The sequence below is a fragment of the Elaeis guineensis genome, chromosome 5 (assembly GCF_000442705.2).
Source record: "Elaeis guineensis isolate ETL-2024a chromosome 5, EG11, whole genome shotgun sequence".
Lineage (NCBI taxonomy): Eukaryota > Viridiplantae > Streptophyta > Magnoliopsida > Arecales > Arecaceae > Elaeis > Elaeis guineensis.
This window is the reverse complement of record NC_025997.2, coordinates 41196989-41214607: the sequence shown is the minus strand read 5'-3', so window position 1 is coordinate 41214607 and position 17619 is coordinate 41196989. Positions and strand designations below refer to the sequence as shown.

Sequence of the window (17619 nt, the reverse complement as noted above, 5' to 3'; positions counted from 1 at the left end):
AGGGGCATATGATACGGATGAGAAACTACTTTGGTGGAACTTGATATACCTGCCTCTGCACAAATCAGTGTATTCTAGCCGACCTTATCTAGTATAACAGGAAGGTTTGATCTTAGACTCCTACACAGGTTTTTAAATCTCGCGAACATCGAAAATAGTTGGTGATAAAGCGGATAAAGTAATGGACAACCACTATATCCCGAGAGATCAGGCTAAAAATATCATGGGCGACGTGCCCAAAAAGGTTGAGACAACCTCCCGCACCTCTGCCCTCTTATAACTTTCACCTCTGTCTATAAATAAAGGTTTATAGGGGACCTCTAGGTATGCAATCTCTCTCTAGTTCACTCCTTTTCATTTGTTCCAAATTTCTAATTTGAGTATCAGAGGGTCCCACTGAAATCAACTCTGATTAGAGATTTCTTTTGTAGATTCGGCTGCTATTGTCCTACCATCGTTGTCCACTCCAATTGCCTGACCTTCAAGTCAAAAATTCGCAGCAACATTAATTATTAAATATTATTTATTTATTAAATTTATATAATTATATCTTTACATATTATTTTATCATTCTCAATATGTAAATTTTTGATGTTGTCATGTGGATTAATTTTTAGCTAGAAATTGGCAAATAGGTCTTTTGGGATCCAACATTAGACATACCATTTCTCAACCAGATGAGATATACATCTAGCAAAATAATAGAAAATATGCATGATCACAAGTTACAAGTTACGGTGTTTAAAGGCATTAGGGCCTTGCATTGCACATGAAATTAATTCCAACCTATAAAGTAAGACTTCATCAACTTAGTGCAACTTCAAACCAACGGTCCCCTTGAATTTGTTCACAATATAAAGTATCTAATCACCCCAAGCAGCTCTGTATGATGCATCAAATAATAATTTACACAACTCAAGTCAAACCTGCTACACAGATCGATAAATTGAGAAGAAGCCACAAATCAACATAATAACGTCCTGACGATAATAACATAATTAAATTGATAGTATGCATGAACATAACGACATAAATTAATAAAAAAGGAAAAAAACTGGAAAACGACAGGCACATGTCCATCACAAGACATCAATCACAAAAAATTGTTCCCGGACCCCTCATCTCCACTACAATTAACTCTCCTTGCCTACGTATTTGCGAGCCCTACCACGCAGGGGCAACGAACCAAGCCTCTGAAGGCTCGTCACCACTACCAGGAACCACGGAAGTAGTCTGATCTTCGTGAATTCTGATTTGCTTGATCTCCAGCTTGATGGAAGCCCATGAACCACACAGCTTGCACTTCCGAAGGATCCGTCGGTTGTTCGGTATCTTACCGTCATATGGAATGCGGCACTTCCGGCACACTGCTATGCCGGTTTGTGAACTCGGTGGCGAGGCACCACTAACTTGATCACTCCTGTTCAAGGAAGCACCTTCCCTTCTGATGGAAGAAGTAACGCCACATTGCTTGCAAGTGATATGGCAGAGGCCATCGATCACCCTGTAGCAATTCTGAGTCCCGCAGAAGGGGCACAGCAGAAATTTCGGTATGCTCGACTGCGATGAAGAGTGCATGGTGAAGGAGGTGGCTTGTGCGGAACTGCCCGCCCGAGAAGGAGAAGAAGGAGAAGTCGGTGTATGTCGAGGCGGTGGCAAACCATTTTCTGGTTGTCTACGAGAGCTTGACTCGGTGAATTGGTTTTCCGGTGTAATCATGGCGCTCTGACACTTGGAATTGTTCCTGATGGCTGGTTTCACTTTGGCATCTCCGGTCCGAGTAGGAGGTTGCGGGGAACGTGGACGAGAGGTCGTGTTTTGGGGTTCCGAGCTGGTGGTGGAACCAGCGGGAGGCGGGGAAGAAGAATTTAAGCAGCTCCAAGCCCGCTCGACTAGCTGGAAAGCACCTTTGGCGGCCGCAGACTTGCAATTTTCGGGGTGGGTAAGGTGGCGCATGTTCATGTATTGCTTCTTGATCACCGTGGCGTCGGATGAGGGTGGGGCGCTGAGGACAGCGTGCCAATCGGTGTCCCCGGACGGGGTTTTTCTTGCCCTGGCACAGACATGGATGTGGTAGGCGATCAGAACGTTGACGAGGCCGGGGAGGGAGGAGAAGAGGCATCGAGCCTTGTGTGCCAGCATCAGCGCGCCGCGGTAGTCGTGGGCCTTGAACAACTCTTCGGCTTGCTCCATGGTCTTCGCCGCTTCCTCCTCCTTGTGCTGCATAGCGTTGGCCCTCCGTTTGTCTCGGAGATTCTGTACAATGACCAAGGGGAGGGCTGGCATATAAAGCCGGTTGGGTTCTATTGTTTCGTATTCCAATTGGTTTCGTATTCCAATTGGTTTCGACGTCATCACCGGCTCCTAATCGAATTAGGACTCGGTGGCCTTATCGAATTAGGACTCAATTCAATGATTGCTGCGATGGCTAATTTCCTTGTTTGCGAGTTGGAGCAGACGAGCGTCAAGAGCAACGGTAAGGAAAAGCAAGAAAGAGAAAGATAAGAGCGAAGAGAAGATAATGCCGCCACCAGGCCAATAAGGGAAGGAACAGAGCAAGGTGATTCTATTCGGGCTTCTCAACTTCATCGACGGTCTCTGGTCGAGAGAGAGTTTGATGCTCTTCAGGACCGACCACATAGAGAAGCTGGACCCGGCGCTGATCAGGAGGGGACGGATCGACAAGCACATCCAGATGTCGTACTGCTGCTTTGAGGCCACGAACCATCTGGACGTCGACTCGCACCCTCTGTTCGACACCATTTGGAGGAGGTCAAGATTAGCCCGGCGGATGTGGCGGAGACCCTGATGCGGAAGTCTGTGGACGAGGATGCAGGTTCATCTCGAGAATTTGATCCAGGTGATGAACAAAGCCAGGGAGGAGGAAGCATCCAAACGAGCTCAGGCCGGTACAGAGGAAAATGTGGAGGGGGAGGAGGGGAAAGTGGAGTTAAGGAGGACGAAGCATCCACTGACAGCCTTGAGATCTGTAATATTATATTTGCCCTGGACCGGGTTATGCATTGTGCTCGTCTATTGATCGCTTTGAGACCTGTATATATGGATGAATGTCGGAAGTTGGAGCGATTTGAGATTGTGCAGTGAGGGATCACAAAATTAATCCAATCCGTTGAATATATATTTTATTTAAATTTAATTAAATTTAAAAAATAAAATTTGATCGAATTTAAATTTGAATTTGAGTAAAATCTGAAAATTGTAGCACGGATATGAGTAGGGTATGGATAGTACTATTTTCTATCCGAATCCAAATCCGACTCAAATCTACGGGTATAGATAATATCCGAATCTATATCTGAATATATATGTTTATAATTTTATTTTGGTTGATAATATGTATAAAATTATTTTGATTATTTATATTATAATATTCGGCCTATTGGGCCTTAAACCCAGTCCATAAAAAAAAAAATGAAGAAGACTCCCGCATGGAGTTTTCTTCTCCCGACCGGCTCCTAATCGGAGTCCGAAACCTCATCGGAGAGGAGTCAAACTCCTCTCCTTCAGCTCTATTTAAAGGGGGAGACCCTTCTCCCTTCTTCTTACCAAAGAATCCTGGAGCGAAACGGCGAAGATCACCGAAAATCGCTCGCGAAAACCATCACCGTGCCCGCCGCAATTCCTCATCGGAGAGGTCGCCGGAGCTCGAGGTAAGCATGTGGTTCTCTTCCTTTCTTCTCTCCCTTCCTTCCCGTGCCGGTGTGCACGCTCGTCGGTGATCGGAGTCACCGAATTTTGTCGTGGGAGAGGTTTCATTTTTTTTTTGTTTTCGGACGTCGGTGGTCGTCGCCGGCCATCGGTTTAGGACCCTTGGGATGGCGATGCGCTCTCCTTCGACTACTCGCCATTCTCGTGCCGGTCGATCGTCGGTCGGCCAACATATGAGGGGACCATTCGGTCCCCTGTTTCGTTTTTTTCACCCAGCGGAGGCCACGGGAAGAAGTAGAAGAAGGAAGAAAAAAAGAAAAAGAAAAGGAAAAAAAAAGGAAAAAAGAAAAAAAAGGAAAAGAAAAGAAAAGAAAAAAATAATAAAATAAAAATGAGAGAGAGTTTCTCTCTCTTCTCTTTTTTCCTTCGGTCTGAATCCTTATTTTCTCTCTCTATAATTGAACTTTCTCTCTCTACTTTCTCTCTCTAAAATTTTCTCTCTCTAGATTGTTTCTCTCTTTTGATGGATTTCTCTCTCTAAAGTTATTCTTCTAAGATTAGCATAGTGAAATGCTTCATTTTGATGATTTTAATCGAGTTTAGAAAAGAATCCGATTCCAAGTGAGGTTTTGATTTGGGATTTGTTTAGATTTAATTTTAAATTAAAAATAATATAAAAATATAATTTTAGATAATAAGCACTGAAGAATCTCTTAGAAGTTAGTCGTTTTGTTTATTCAGTGCTCTGTGAAAGGTAAGTAATGAATCATCTTCTCGAGATATTTCATATTTATTCTGAAAATAAATAATTATTCTCTAAAATTATGCATGATTTATGAAATTATATTTTGAAAGAAAAGTATTTTTGAAATATTATGGTACGTCGATTATGCACATGTTCAGTGAAAAATTATAATATATTATGATACAAAAGTGTTTTGATACAGATCGGATTTATACTCTCAGCCGAACTATGTTTCAGTGGGCTCCGTCAATAGGGATTATACGTTGGTACTCAGTGGACCCTGCCAGTGGGGGTTGTGCGCTGGTATTTAGTGGACCCTACCAGTGAGGGTTGTGCGCTGGTGTTTGTGGATCCTGCCAGTGGAGGTTGTGTGCTGGTATTCAGTGGACCCCGTCAATGGAGGTTAAACGTTGGTCATAGTCGAGGCTGTTGAGTTACGAGTGTTTTGAATCGAATCGAATCGGATTTATGATTATATTATATGTGAATATTTGAAAAGATTGGATTTGTATAAAATCAGTATGAAATATATTTTTATGTTTATTTGCAGCATTGTTCTTGAAAATTATATAATATCTGAAATATCTAGTTGAGATATTTGTTACTTACTGGGCTGTCTAGCTCATTACCTTTCTTTCTATTTTCCAGATTCAGATAATTAATTGCGAGCGTGGGAAGAAATATTGGGACAGAGCTTTTAGAGGCGAGATTTAGCATTGTCAACTTCATTGAACTTAGATCTATTATTTTATTTTTAGTAAAATTTTATTGGATGTAAGATATTTGATTTAATTACTTAAATTAAAATTGAATAATAATTATTTGAATTTATTCCGCTGTGATGTATTGATATTGTGATGAGATGCCTTGCATGCTTATGGAGAGAGTTCTTCATAAGTATGCGGCGGTTGCCGCGACTTCCTGCTCGCGATCTCGGATCGGGGGCGTGACATATATGTTCTACGTTGAATTATAATTCTATTTCTATGTTTAATTTCTATAAATATGGACTTATAAATTATATTCTTTGTTGAATTAATAATTTTATTTTGATTGATAATATGCATAAAATTATTTTAGTTATTTATTTTTTTTGAGCATGGGATAGACATGGGACGGATATGGATTGGATATGGAGAAATAAATTATCCGTGGATATCTCCGAACCCATTGGGTATGGAGATGGATATATCTTTTCTTACCCGATTGGGTCTTGGGTAGGGTTTGGATATAAGGTATTAAGTTCGGATTTGGAAATCAGTAGTACAATATCCGATCCAAACTCTACCTATTGCCATCCTTATGTGCAGTGGGTGATGCAATGGTAGATTCGCACGTAAGAAGGTGAATCTTTCTTTTGTGCGAATGGTATAACCCTATCCGATGTAGAAAAATCGAGCTAATTGGGCTTGCTTAGTTTTAGTTTTATATCATGATTTCATCATTAACTTTTACTAGTTAAGTGCTTGTTATTGTAATAAATCCTAGGGCAGTTGCCCGGCAGTTCCTTGCGTGAGTAACTTCTCCATCATTCAAATTCTTTTTAAAAAAAAAAAATAGCTTTAGCAAAAAAACTAATCACGAAAACCTAAGCAGAATGTTAAGTGTCAAGTTGTAGATTACTTTGTATTGTTCGAACTGCATAGGTATTTAAAATTAAATATAGCATTCTATGTTTTTGCAAAGAGGACAACACTAAAGATAGAAGTAGAAGATTACTTCGCTAATGGTTCTTAGCCTTTCTTGCCTAGTCCCTCATCTTAATCCTTGCCTTGATCACTGTATCTCATAGTGCATAGCACAAGAATTGGATAAGCAAACAAAGAAAAAAAACAATTCTTGACTACAAGTTAGGAAAGTAGGTGTTTTATGCTGATTCTGCAGGTCACTGATTGTAAGTATCCATTTTCCTTCAATAATGCCCATAAAAAATTTAAGGGTTCTTCTATAGGCTCTGTTCTGTTGATGAAATAATATGAGTGACTACTATTTTCTAAGTTTTTGAAATATGGCTACCGGTTAACCTTGAGAAATTGGAGAACTCTTAAAATACATTCTTTGAATTAGTTGTGTTCAAACACATGTATAATGGATTTCTGCATGAATTGCTTGACTTTCCTACTTTAGTGAGAGCTGAGCAACATGACCCACTTTCAAGGTGGACCAGAAGTGAAGTCTGCATCTAACTTATGTCATTTCTTTGCATTTATTATGCTTGCAATTCCTAGTGCATTTCAGTGAACTCAACGGTAGAGACATGAATCTAGTATCAATTTGAAAAAAAAAAGAATTATTTTTACATGTACACAAGATCTCATTTTGCTTCCTCCTTGTGTATTAAAAGTTCTATTTTGCAATTTGCATGATTAATGAAGATGGCATAGCATCACAAAAATTTCTGCTATTCATTACTATGCATGTTTTATTTGAAGCATAACAGCAAGTGAGATCATTTTCTTTTAGCTACATCTACTAATGAATTTAGAACTAAAACTTCAAAACAAACACAAATAACTAATTTTGCAAACAAATTTAATCAACTAAATTGCTTACTGTGTCCTAGCTACATTCAAAAATTGATTTGTTACAGATAAAGTGAAAACTCCTGCTAAACTTTTTCTCATAGCATCCTAATGCAACACTTTTGAAGCCACATAACTACTTTCTATCTTTCTATTTCTTCCTAATTTAGGTTTAAGGCTGATGTCTAAATCCCCTTCAAAATATAGGTCCAGGGCCCTTCATTCACAATGCCATCCTACATTTAGTTACTTTCAGAGAAAAGCATAATGTAATAGCATGATATTCAATGTATAATATTAAATTTCAGATTTATTTTTAAATCTCTAACTCTTCAATACATTTTTTGTGATAATGTCTAACATTGATCCCTTCTTTATAGTCAGCGGCATTAGTTTGCTGTTAAACTAGCACATCAAATTAGATAAATAGCCAAGTAGATGGCATTTTCCAATGCCCACCTTATTAGTTGCTCTCATCCCTAAGGAGTATGAGCCCATCTAGCATCTTTCGACACACACTAGTGTCTCTCTAGATATTGAACACTGAGTCGTGCACTGCGACTAACTAATTAGGTTAGAACGTCGCTAGCTCGAGCATGCTCAACATGAGACCCAGCATGGATGACGAGACCTGAGGTGGTTGCATGGCAAAATCATCGACAGTTATGGGCTCCGAGGAGTTAGCCAGTGAAGGCTTGAATCCCAATGCTTTAGGAGCCAACATTTTGGGAACTCACTTAAGAAACTCCTTGGATGAGCTCCTCAGCATTGGAGTAGAAGCCAATAGTAGAATATTCAAGGTAGGTCTGTGCATCCTAGAGAAGGTGGTCCCAAGATATCATATCTTGAATAATCTTGACTCGATGGGCATGGCCTTGATGACTCTGGCCATAGTAGTAGTGGCTTTCATGACACAAGACTCAAGTGAAAGCTCAGCAACTAGAGAAGGTGGCTTTGTGATCTTTCTCTTATTCTTCCTTTTCTTTAAGGACTCAACATCACTCAGCCTCTTATTTGGGATGTCCATTAGTTCATCTATATCAAACTTCATCCTTGGAAAGATCAATAAATCGATCAGTTTGTTGAATTCACTCCTCGGGACCCAAAAATACAAGTAAAGGAGCTTACCTCAGAAGTTGGTGATTCTAAGGTTGAACCATGAAATTTTTCTCCCGGAGAAGCTTGGAGTAAGAGGGAGCCTTAACCTCCTCAAGCTCCTACATTATCACCTCTTCCTCCTTGATCAAGAGAGAGTAGAGGCTTAAAACCTTCTTCCTTAGTGACTTCCACTGCATTGGAAAGCTCCAATGATTCAAAGAAGAGATAAAGTAGAATTAGCCCTTCTAACCATAAATGGAGGAAAGGTCGGGGGGAAGGATATTGCAACCTCTTTGACAAGAAAGGTGCCATCATCTTCTATTCAGAGGATGCTCATTCACTTAGAAAAATACTTGAAATATCTCCATGATGGGGCATATATATTCCTCAGAGCTGTAAGAAATAGAAGAACCTAATTATCATCCACCAAGTATTGGGGACAAGTTATGCTAGGAAAAGCTGATGCTAATTCAACAGCTCAGCTACAACCATAGGGATCAAGAATCTCAAGTGGGCATTTAGAGTTTTCTCATACAAGGCCATTTGACTATCTCAAGGAGATGTTACGTGATCAAAAAGCCCAAGCAATTTCAAAGGTACTACTTAGGAATGAAGTATTCAGCTATGATTTGTTCAAGATCATCCTCTTCTAGAACACTTTTGATAGTGTTTTGATCCAAATTGGCTTTAAATGAAACCTCACTAGAATTTGCAAAGACTCAGTCAGAATATCTCCGACCAACAACCTCCCAATCCACAAACCTTTCTTTAGATTATCCTATCAAAGAAAAATAAAAAAATGAGGACCAAGGAAAGGCAGGAAGTTAAAGAAAGGACTCGAGAACCTATCGAAGATCTAAGGGAGACCAAGGGCTTTGATGGGGGCTTGGCAAACTCCAAAAATAGGGCAACAAAGGCAAATGATGATGGTGGTAGAACTAAAGTTTTTCTTCTTTTTCGATTTCAGTGAACATGATGATAAAAGTAGCAATTTTGCCCTCTCTAGGCTTTATATAGGGTCTCGAAGGGCCTAGATCTATGCAACTGTTTGCAACACATGATCTAATTAATATACATATGTCGACTTAGCTTTAAGCCCTGAAGCACCACCAACATCACAAGTAGGGGTGAGCACAGTGTGGCTTTATTCGGTTTGAAGGCCAAACCAAATCAAACTATCTTAAAACAGTTTGAAATTTTTAAAAATCAAATCGAACCATTTTATCTATTGGAATTGAATCAAGCCAAATTGCTTTAGATGGTTCGGTTCAGTTCCAAACCACACCAAACCATTTCATATATTATTTTTTTTTCTTCCTGGCCAATAATGTATTGAATAAATTCAACATAAAACTTCCACAAATCAATAAAAAAGTATGAGATAAAACCATCAATATCTCCAATGGACTGGATAGACCTTAAATATAAGACATCCACTTCAAATTCTGAACTCAAATATAAGACATCAGTCAAACAATCTAAAGGTCCATGGAACATCTACTTCAAATTTCAAAGTCAAATATAATTATATAAGACATCAATCAAGTCATATTACTGAAAAATAAAAGTAGCCATTAGTTAATAGTTATATACTTCACCCTTTGAATATTAGGAAACTACTAGTCGTCATCTTGCATAGCTTGAACTCAAAATGAGCCCAAGGGACAACATTGCAAAACTAAAATCAAGATATTTGAAGACAAACCTGTAAAAATCAATGATTCACCAACATCAATATGCGAAAGAGATAAATAAATAACAACTACCAAGAATGCAAGCAAAACTTAAGATGTCTACAGAAGCATTACCTATGAAGATTTAAGACCAAGCATTACATATTTAGCTTTAGGTACTCAATATAAGTTAAAAGTAATTACATTCACAAGTCAAATTTGATAGTTCTTTAATCAGAAAAAGAACTCATCAATCATAAATAAATCAAGTAATATCAATAACTTTTGGAGCCAAACTCAAATTTAAGAGTTCTGAAAAAAGAATGAAAGAAAAAAGAAATGAGCGATGTTGTACCTTGACAAATGCAAAATAATAAATGAGTTATGATAATTAAAAATTTTAATGAAAATATTATCTCCATCTAGTGCCTCAATTTTTTCTATTTTTTCTACAATATCGATTGAAGCTCATGATGGTCGAACTCAATCTTGAATATAAAAAAGTGATACTATCATCTTAGGAGACAAAGAGCTCCTAAAGCAATCAAGCACTCAATCACCAGTACTAAGATGCAACTGTGGAGATTGAAACAGCTAAAACATCATATGCCATCTATGAAAGAATAGAAAATCTAGGACTATTTATTTTTCACCATTTTAGGATATCAAATGACTCATCTTCATCATCCTTATTAACCTCATCTAGATACCTATCCAGTTCAAACTTGGCATCTCTATCTTGAACTTCGGCCTTATGTTGCTTAAAACGAGCTTTCATAATATTTCTCACTTTTAGTTTAGGTTAAACATCAAAAGTGTCTGATTTTGAACCTCCACTTTGAGCTTTAGAGGTAGACCATCCACTCAAAATTTTATACTCCTGAAACAAAGTATGCAAAGTTATTTTCACCTTTTCACTCACAATCTCAACCTTCTTGTTTTCATACATTGATGCAATAGCAAAATCCACAAACTCCATCTTATATCTAGGGTCATTGACCAAAGCAATAAACAATAAAATATTCAACTTTTTTGGATCTCCCCAATACTTATCATACTTCTCCTTCATTTGTTTAGCCATATCCTTCAATTCAAAGTTATCGCTTGCACACTATTCTTTTAACATTTTAAGGACATTGCACACTTTATGCAAATACAAATTAGAGATAATGTATAATGCACCTGAAACATGCAAAGTAAAAATATAAAAACTCTCCAACAATCTCACTAAGTCTCCACTTTATCCCAATCAACATCTGTCGATCTTCTCAAACCTCCTTCATTAAGTTCAAAACTAAAACTATCATCTTTATCTGCAAACCACTCAAAAGTATATTTAAATTTTTCAGTTATATCCAATATCATATAGATAGAGTTTCATCTAGTTGGTACATCAAGATAAATCAAACCCTTACTCTAAATTTTTACATCCACACAATAAGACTTGAATTTTTGCATTCTAGCTAGAGATTGCCTTATATACCTCATCACATTACGAACATGGGTAACAGAATCATTTGCATACTTCAATCCATCACTAACAATAAAGTTCATAATATGAGCAATACATCTGACATGTAAAAGCTCTCTCTTCAAGATACAACATCTCCAGTTGTTGATTCTTTTTTTTCAAATATAAAATGGCAACACCATCGGAACTTGCATTATCAATAGTAATAGTCATAACCTTTTCAACACCCCAGCTATTCCAATATTTTTCAATTGCCTTTCCAATAGCCTCACTTTTGTGACTTGAAAATAGATAAAAATTTATTATTTTTTTGCATAAAGTCCAATCATTGTCAATAAAGTGAGCTGTGATACATATAATTGATTTTTTGAATAGAAATCTATGTATCCATGATTAGACAAATCTTTCTACAATTTGCTTTCAAAAGGCTAACTACTTTCTGCCTCTCTTGTACAAATATCTCATAACAATCTCTAACAACTGTAAATCGTGAAGAGATGTGAAACTTAGGCTGAAGAGCATTGCAAAAATGACAAAATCCTTCACCTTCAACAAACTTGAAATGAAGCTCATAAAAAAATAATCATGTATGCCAATGCCTTCCTAACAGCATCTTGATCAAACCTCCAACTAGTTAAGGTGCTTTTTCTATCACCCTCACTTATATGATAATTCGACTCTATTTGTTTTGCCTCAAAATGATTATTTCTTGTTGTATGGATACTTCTTACATCTACTAATCAAGCGAGTCCTAAGAGTATTAGTGCCATATCTCTTGGATCACATTTGTACACTATGCTACAAGGATTTCACTTACATTGGTGTTTGTTGCCTTCTTCACTAATTTTGGTAAAATGTTCCCATACATCCACCCTTTGCTTCACTATTTTCTTTTTTTTTCCTTTTGAAGAGCTAGAGGGTTCCTCCTCCGTGCTTGTAAGAATAGGATTAGAACATCCAAGATCATGCGGAGTCTCATTTGTGTTTGACATCTAAAAAGAAAATAAAAGAAAAAATTAGATATTGATATAATTATCAAAGCTCACATATTAATCTCATCATATAAACTCACGTTGCACGATTCACTACTTGACGCTATCATGGATGTCTCAAAAGTGAAACTATTGTTAAATACCTATAGGTTGTAACAAAAAAAAAGGATTAACAATGTTATGATTTAATGTGTGAGTCCAATTTTTGAGATGATTTTATTTTTGGCCAGATAATTTTTCAGATGATTAAGTGTCAAACTATGACCTACATTTTCTATCTTCATTTGTACTAACAAAATATGCAACCGATTGCTCTGGTCTTGCTTAACAAATAAAATTCTACTGAAATCTCTCATCAATTTGCAAAATGTTTAATCTTTGATGATCGATCAATGAAACATAACATAAATTACACTTAAACAAATTTTGCAAAGAATCTTCTCATCTATGCATTTTGTTGAACACCTAAATGAGACTACAAATGAAACATGAACTCGAAAGTTCGCACAATCACAATCGATCACACGCTCAATTCGATAGTAAATGAAGATTTTTAATGAAATTTTATCAATAAACATCTAGAATTTTTTATTTCACCACTACATATATACACAGCAAATAAAATAATTCTTATGAAGAAAAAGGAGATAATCAAAGAGTGCATCCACAAAACATGAAGAAGAAATAAAGCATCGTAGCTGGAGATGGAGACAAGTTTACCTTCGAATAGAGATGAGTTGGACTTGAGTCAAGACATTATACTTCCTTTGACGATGATGGCAACCGTTGAGTTGGAGGCGAAGAGAACGAAGCTGGAAGAGAAGCTGAGAGTAAAGAAGAAACGAAAGCTGCTAGGGCTGGCTACTAGTTAGTGGTTAGGATTTTTCTAATAATATTTAAGTTATTAAAAAATTTAAAATGATTCATGAATTGATGGTTTGATTTAGTTTCAGAATTTTTGAAATTGAACCAAACCATCAAATAGCAGTTTGGTTCGTAAACCATTTTCAAAAAATCACTCTTCCAAACCAAATCAAACCACCCAAAATGGTTTGGTTCGGTTCGGTTTAGTTCAACGGATTGAATCATTTTATGCTCACCCCTAATCACAAGTGGCAAAAACATCTAATTATTATCCTAATTACTCACTAGTCATAATGCCATTTTGGAAAGTAGAGACTCCAGCATGTCTGTCATAAATGCTATGTCCAAAAGTTTTCAGCAACAACTTTAAAAAAAAAGTTGAGGTAGTACAATCTACTGTACAACCACATAGCTTGACTACTACAATTGGCTCATTAGACAAAATCATGGCTTCATGGCTACACATCGTAGTTCAGCGCACGGTACCACAGTCAGTCATCTAGATCAGTTCTTCTACTTCCTTCATCTGAGCTCTCAAAAGTACCTAGACTCAAAAGTGAAGGGCAAGTTATACATCTTAGATTTGACTCATCTGATGTGGTATTATTGACCAATCAAAATCTGACATAGATCAACCATAAGCCCTTCACCTCGATCAACTAATTTTTGCCATATGATTATTTTAATGGCGCATAAAGATGTTCAAATTTCTTTCCATTTAATGATAGCTGGCATACCAGCAGTGGAAGACCTCTCTAATCATGAGATCCATATCTCCCCATATCATATTATATCTCCTGGGTGTGCAAGTGGTTTTCTCCAACAAACTCCCTTACATGTCCCAAGATGTTGATTGTGATAGATTTCGGCCCTCATTTATCCTTGGGGACCCTCCAGATAAGTTCAAAAAGGAGAAGCTCAAGTCTTATCGAAGCCACTTAAAGCCTAACTATCACCAAGTCCTACTCATGAGCTCAACAAGGATGAGTGTCAAAGGAGATCCTCACTAGAGTCTCTCATAGTTCCAAGTATAGTAGTCCTAAAGGAATGAACCTCTCCTAAACTTATAGGGTTCTCCCTTTCTCTTTAACCAACACTCAAACCTCCCACATTAACTGTAACTTCCCTTTTCTCTCTCTCTCTCTTTGCCTACATCCACTCAAAATCTTCTATGTTTCATCAAGAAAGACTAACTTAGGTATTGAAGGGTCTCGTATTGAAAAAACTCTGGCAAGTAGACTTCCTCTGATTGTGATATTTTAGGGCACTCTCGAAGGTTCAATATAAATTTGGCTATTGTTAACTCTGTCGAGTTTTTTGGTGAGCTTCTTTATTTCAATCGCTTCCTTCGTCTCTTCATCATCAGTTCCTACTCAACAGCCTAAGCTAGATTGATTCTCAGTGGCAATAAGTGAAAATGACAGACGTCGAAAGATGCTTTCATTAAGAATGGATCCATGGATGAAAACTTTCCATACCCTTCTAATATTTACCATCCTATCAAATGGGCAAGGGCCTATGTGAAGGTATTGATTTTTTTTCGTTCTTATCTATATAACAAATGACATATGTATAAAAGAAGTATCTAAATATGCATACACGTAATATCCTACCTTGCATCATTAAATAAGATTTTGTCATATATTTTTTCTAAACATGTGATCAGAGATCCTAAGGATTGGATGGGAAGAGCGCCAGGCATTCCCTATTCTAGTCCTCTATCATGTCTAGAGGAAAGAAAAGAATTTTTTTTAATCTTTAGCTCTAACTAAAAAAAGTTATCTAGCAACCAACTTTTTATTTCTTCTCTTTTTTTGTTCTAATTTGATCCAGCTCCAAATGGGATCCCACCAGCATCTATCACATCAATAGAAAGGCATCAACAATCAGGATCACAATACTTGTCATTTTTGTCTTTTTAAATTTTTAATTTTCATTGAAAGACTCCTCTGCACCCACATGTTCTTCAAAGTGTTAAAAAAATATTTATTCTTTGCCTAAAATATGTATTTGTTTTTAGCAATAGGTTTATGATAGTTTCATCTAATCATCCAATTTTTTTTTCCAACTTTCTTCAACTTCTTCATTCGATCCTCTCTCCAGCAATATCCAATGGCTCTGACTTCTCTCCCTCATCAATAGATATTAATAGCCCACTACTGTGTAACATTAAGATATCCAATGGTCCAAGAAGCAACATGTAGCACTACAAAAAAAAAATGGATGCACGACATGCTCTGCTGACTTTCGAGAAATAGACACACATCATACTTGAAAACTTTTTGAGTTATCCTTTAAGGAACGGATATGCATCAGATTCGAAAACCCTTTATAGTGTCCTTTGATGGCAATTCACTTTATACCAAGTAATAAGCCATAAACTTTAAAAGTTTCAAAATTAAAGCATGTAAAAGGTACCTTATATCATAAAAACTTAATCGATGTTACAAAATTTATATATTTTACTAAGATTAACTAATTTAATGGGTTGCCCTATAAATCAAATTTTAATTTTTAGAAATAACATGCCATTATTATTAATACAAGGTAAAGATTGATATGTTATGTATAATTTTGGAAATTAAAGTATGAGGAGATTTAAAGATTTTTAAATTAAGCATCACCATTTTGAAACTTTAATAATTTGGCATATGTATAATATTTTTTTTCTTTCAATAGTATGTCTGTATTCAATCAATATTTACATTCCATGTGATTTAAGAAATAATTATAAGTTGACCAAGATGATAGTCACATAGCAAGAGTTAATTTTATATGCAAAATAATTATATACTTTTCTCTATGCTATAATATTAAATAGCATTATTTAGGTTCATTAGTATATCCTACTCATATTAGAATTTCTATTTAGCTAATCATTTATTTTAATAACTTTAGAATTCAGATCCATATTAAGATATGTTGAGCCTTAGGCTTAATATACTTGACTTTGTTTTGAAGCAGAAGTTGGATAGTGATGTTTTTCATTTTTTAGTAAGAGATTTTGATATTTTTATCTTATAATGGGAGAGAAAGTATGTGGTTCTATTAAAAGGAGAAAAGAGTGACATGAAGAGTTGGAGAGAATTCTTATTGGTGATAGAAGGAGAGAGGTGTCTTGGAGAGGCTTGAATCTTCTTTGTAAGAGGAGTCAATCTTATTATTTTAATCATTATTTTTTTTGAATAAATTTATTTTTATCTTATTTTTTTCTTTCATTACTATTGGTTGATTTAATAGATATTTTTTGAATGTTGGGCTAGCAAGCTTATTTTATCAACATCGAATAATATGTCATTCTATGTGATATTAGAGCTATATATTTTGATATTAGTGGATCGTGTGTTTGTGGATCTATAGGATATTAGAGTAAAGACTTTAAGATGATTTGTATATTTATAGCTCAACATAATAGAAGAGCTTTTACTAATTCATTAACAGATGGTACAAGCATGTGGATTCTTATTTTGATAATTTAAAAAATAAATCATCATTGTTGGTGATAATATCATCTCTCTTATTGAAATGAGCATATTTGACTTTATTTATATTAATATGCCTATTTTTGCTACCACTATTTATTTTTACAAGTTGAATAATATTTGTTATCTAATTTGAAAGTTTTTGACTAAATTTTATTTGTTGGGACAAGGTTTACAGGATTTTTTGGAAGAGATAGAGATGATGCTAATAAATTCTCTTAATAATGATATTATAAGAAGAAAATAGAATCCAAAATCTAGAAAGATGATGTCTGTGATGGATGGAAAAAAATCTCTACATATCTAAGATATAAAGAATGTTGGATTCCAGTGGTGCAGTGGAAGGGTTAGGTGTTTAAAATTTTTATTCAAAATATCCGATACATTGGAAACCCCAATGCCCAGAAACTTTTAACTATAATAATCAAAGTATAATAAATATAAATTAGGATAAGAAGAATATCTGTAGCGCTAATCTTAATTTTTATAAGGTGTCTAAGTGTCTGCCCTCTAATAGTGATTCACACAAAACTGAACCAAGGACAGCGCTCCTTCTTCACCTTGCTTCAAGAGTTCTAGCCACTAGAACTCGACTAGCCTCATACTGGTCAGGTTTCTCCAAGAAACTGACTTCATCCTCTTAAAACCTTCTCTAAACTTCTGATCTTCCTTCTTTAGGACCCTCACAACTCATGTTAGGACCAGATATGGCTTTGTCTTAAATTCCAAAGTCTTGTCCTAAAACTAAGATAGGTTATAAGAAAGAAAAGAGAGCAACAGAGATCAAATTGAAAACTCTTTCTGAATTACTTGGACACCCAGTGCCCCGACCAATTTATAGCCACTAGAGGGATGCCAAAAGAGAGGAATGTGTCTCATTCAAGAGGTCTATCTAATATGATTATCAGAGATAAGATTTCTTTCAAACAGAAGGACTCTTATCAATGATACGTCGATCAGCACCCTGCTCTGCGTGTGTGATCAGAGAAGAGAAGTTTTTGCATCCCTTCTCAAATCAAAAAAATCCTCAAAATTTCACATGTATAGAAGATTCAATCTTGATTCCAGAATATAAAATGAGTGGATAAAAATTTTCACAAATG

The 17619-nt window shown here is 36.1% G+C and overlaps 1 protein-coding gene across 1 annotated transcript; it reads right to left on the bottom strand.

Moving 5' to 3' along the window:
* Positions 1 to 887: 887 nt before the first annotated feature.
* On the bottom strand, positions 888 to 3138 carry LOC109505075 (uncharacterized). Its single transcript, XM_019846989.2, has one exon. The coding sequence runs from the start codon at positions 2353 to 2355 to the stop codon at positions 1165 to 1167; it is 1191 nt and encodes a 396-aa protein (XP_019702548.1). The 5' UTR covers positions 2356 to 3138; the 3' UTR covers positions 888 to 1164.
* Between the last annotated feature and the right edge of the window lie 14481 nt (positions 3139 to 17619).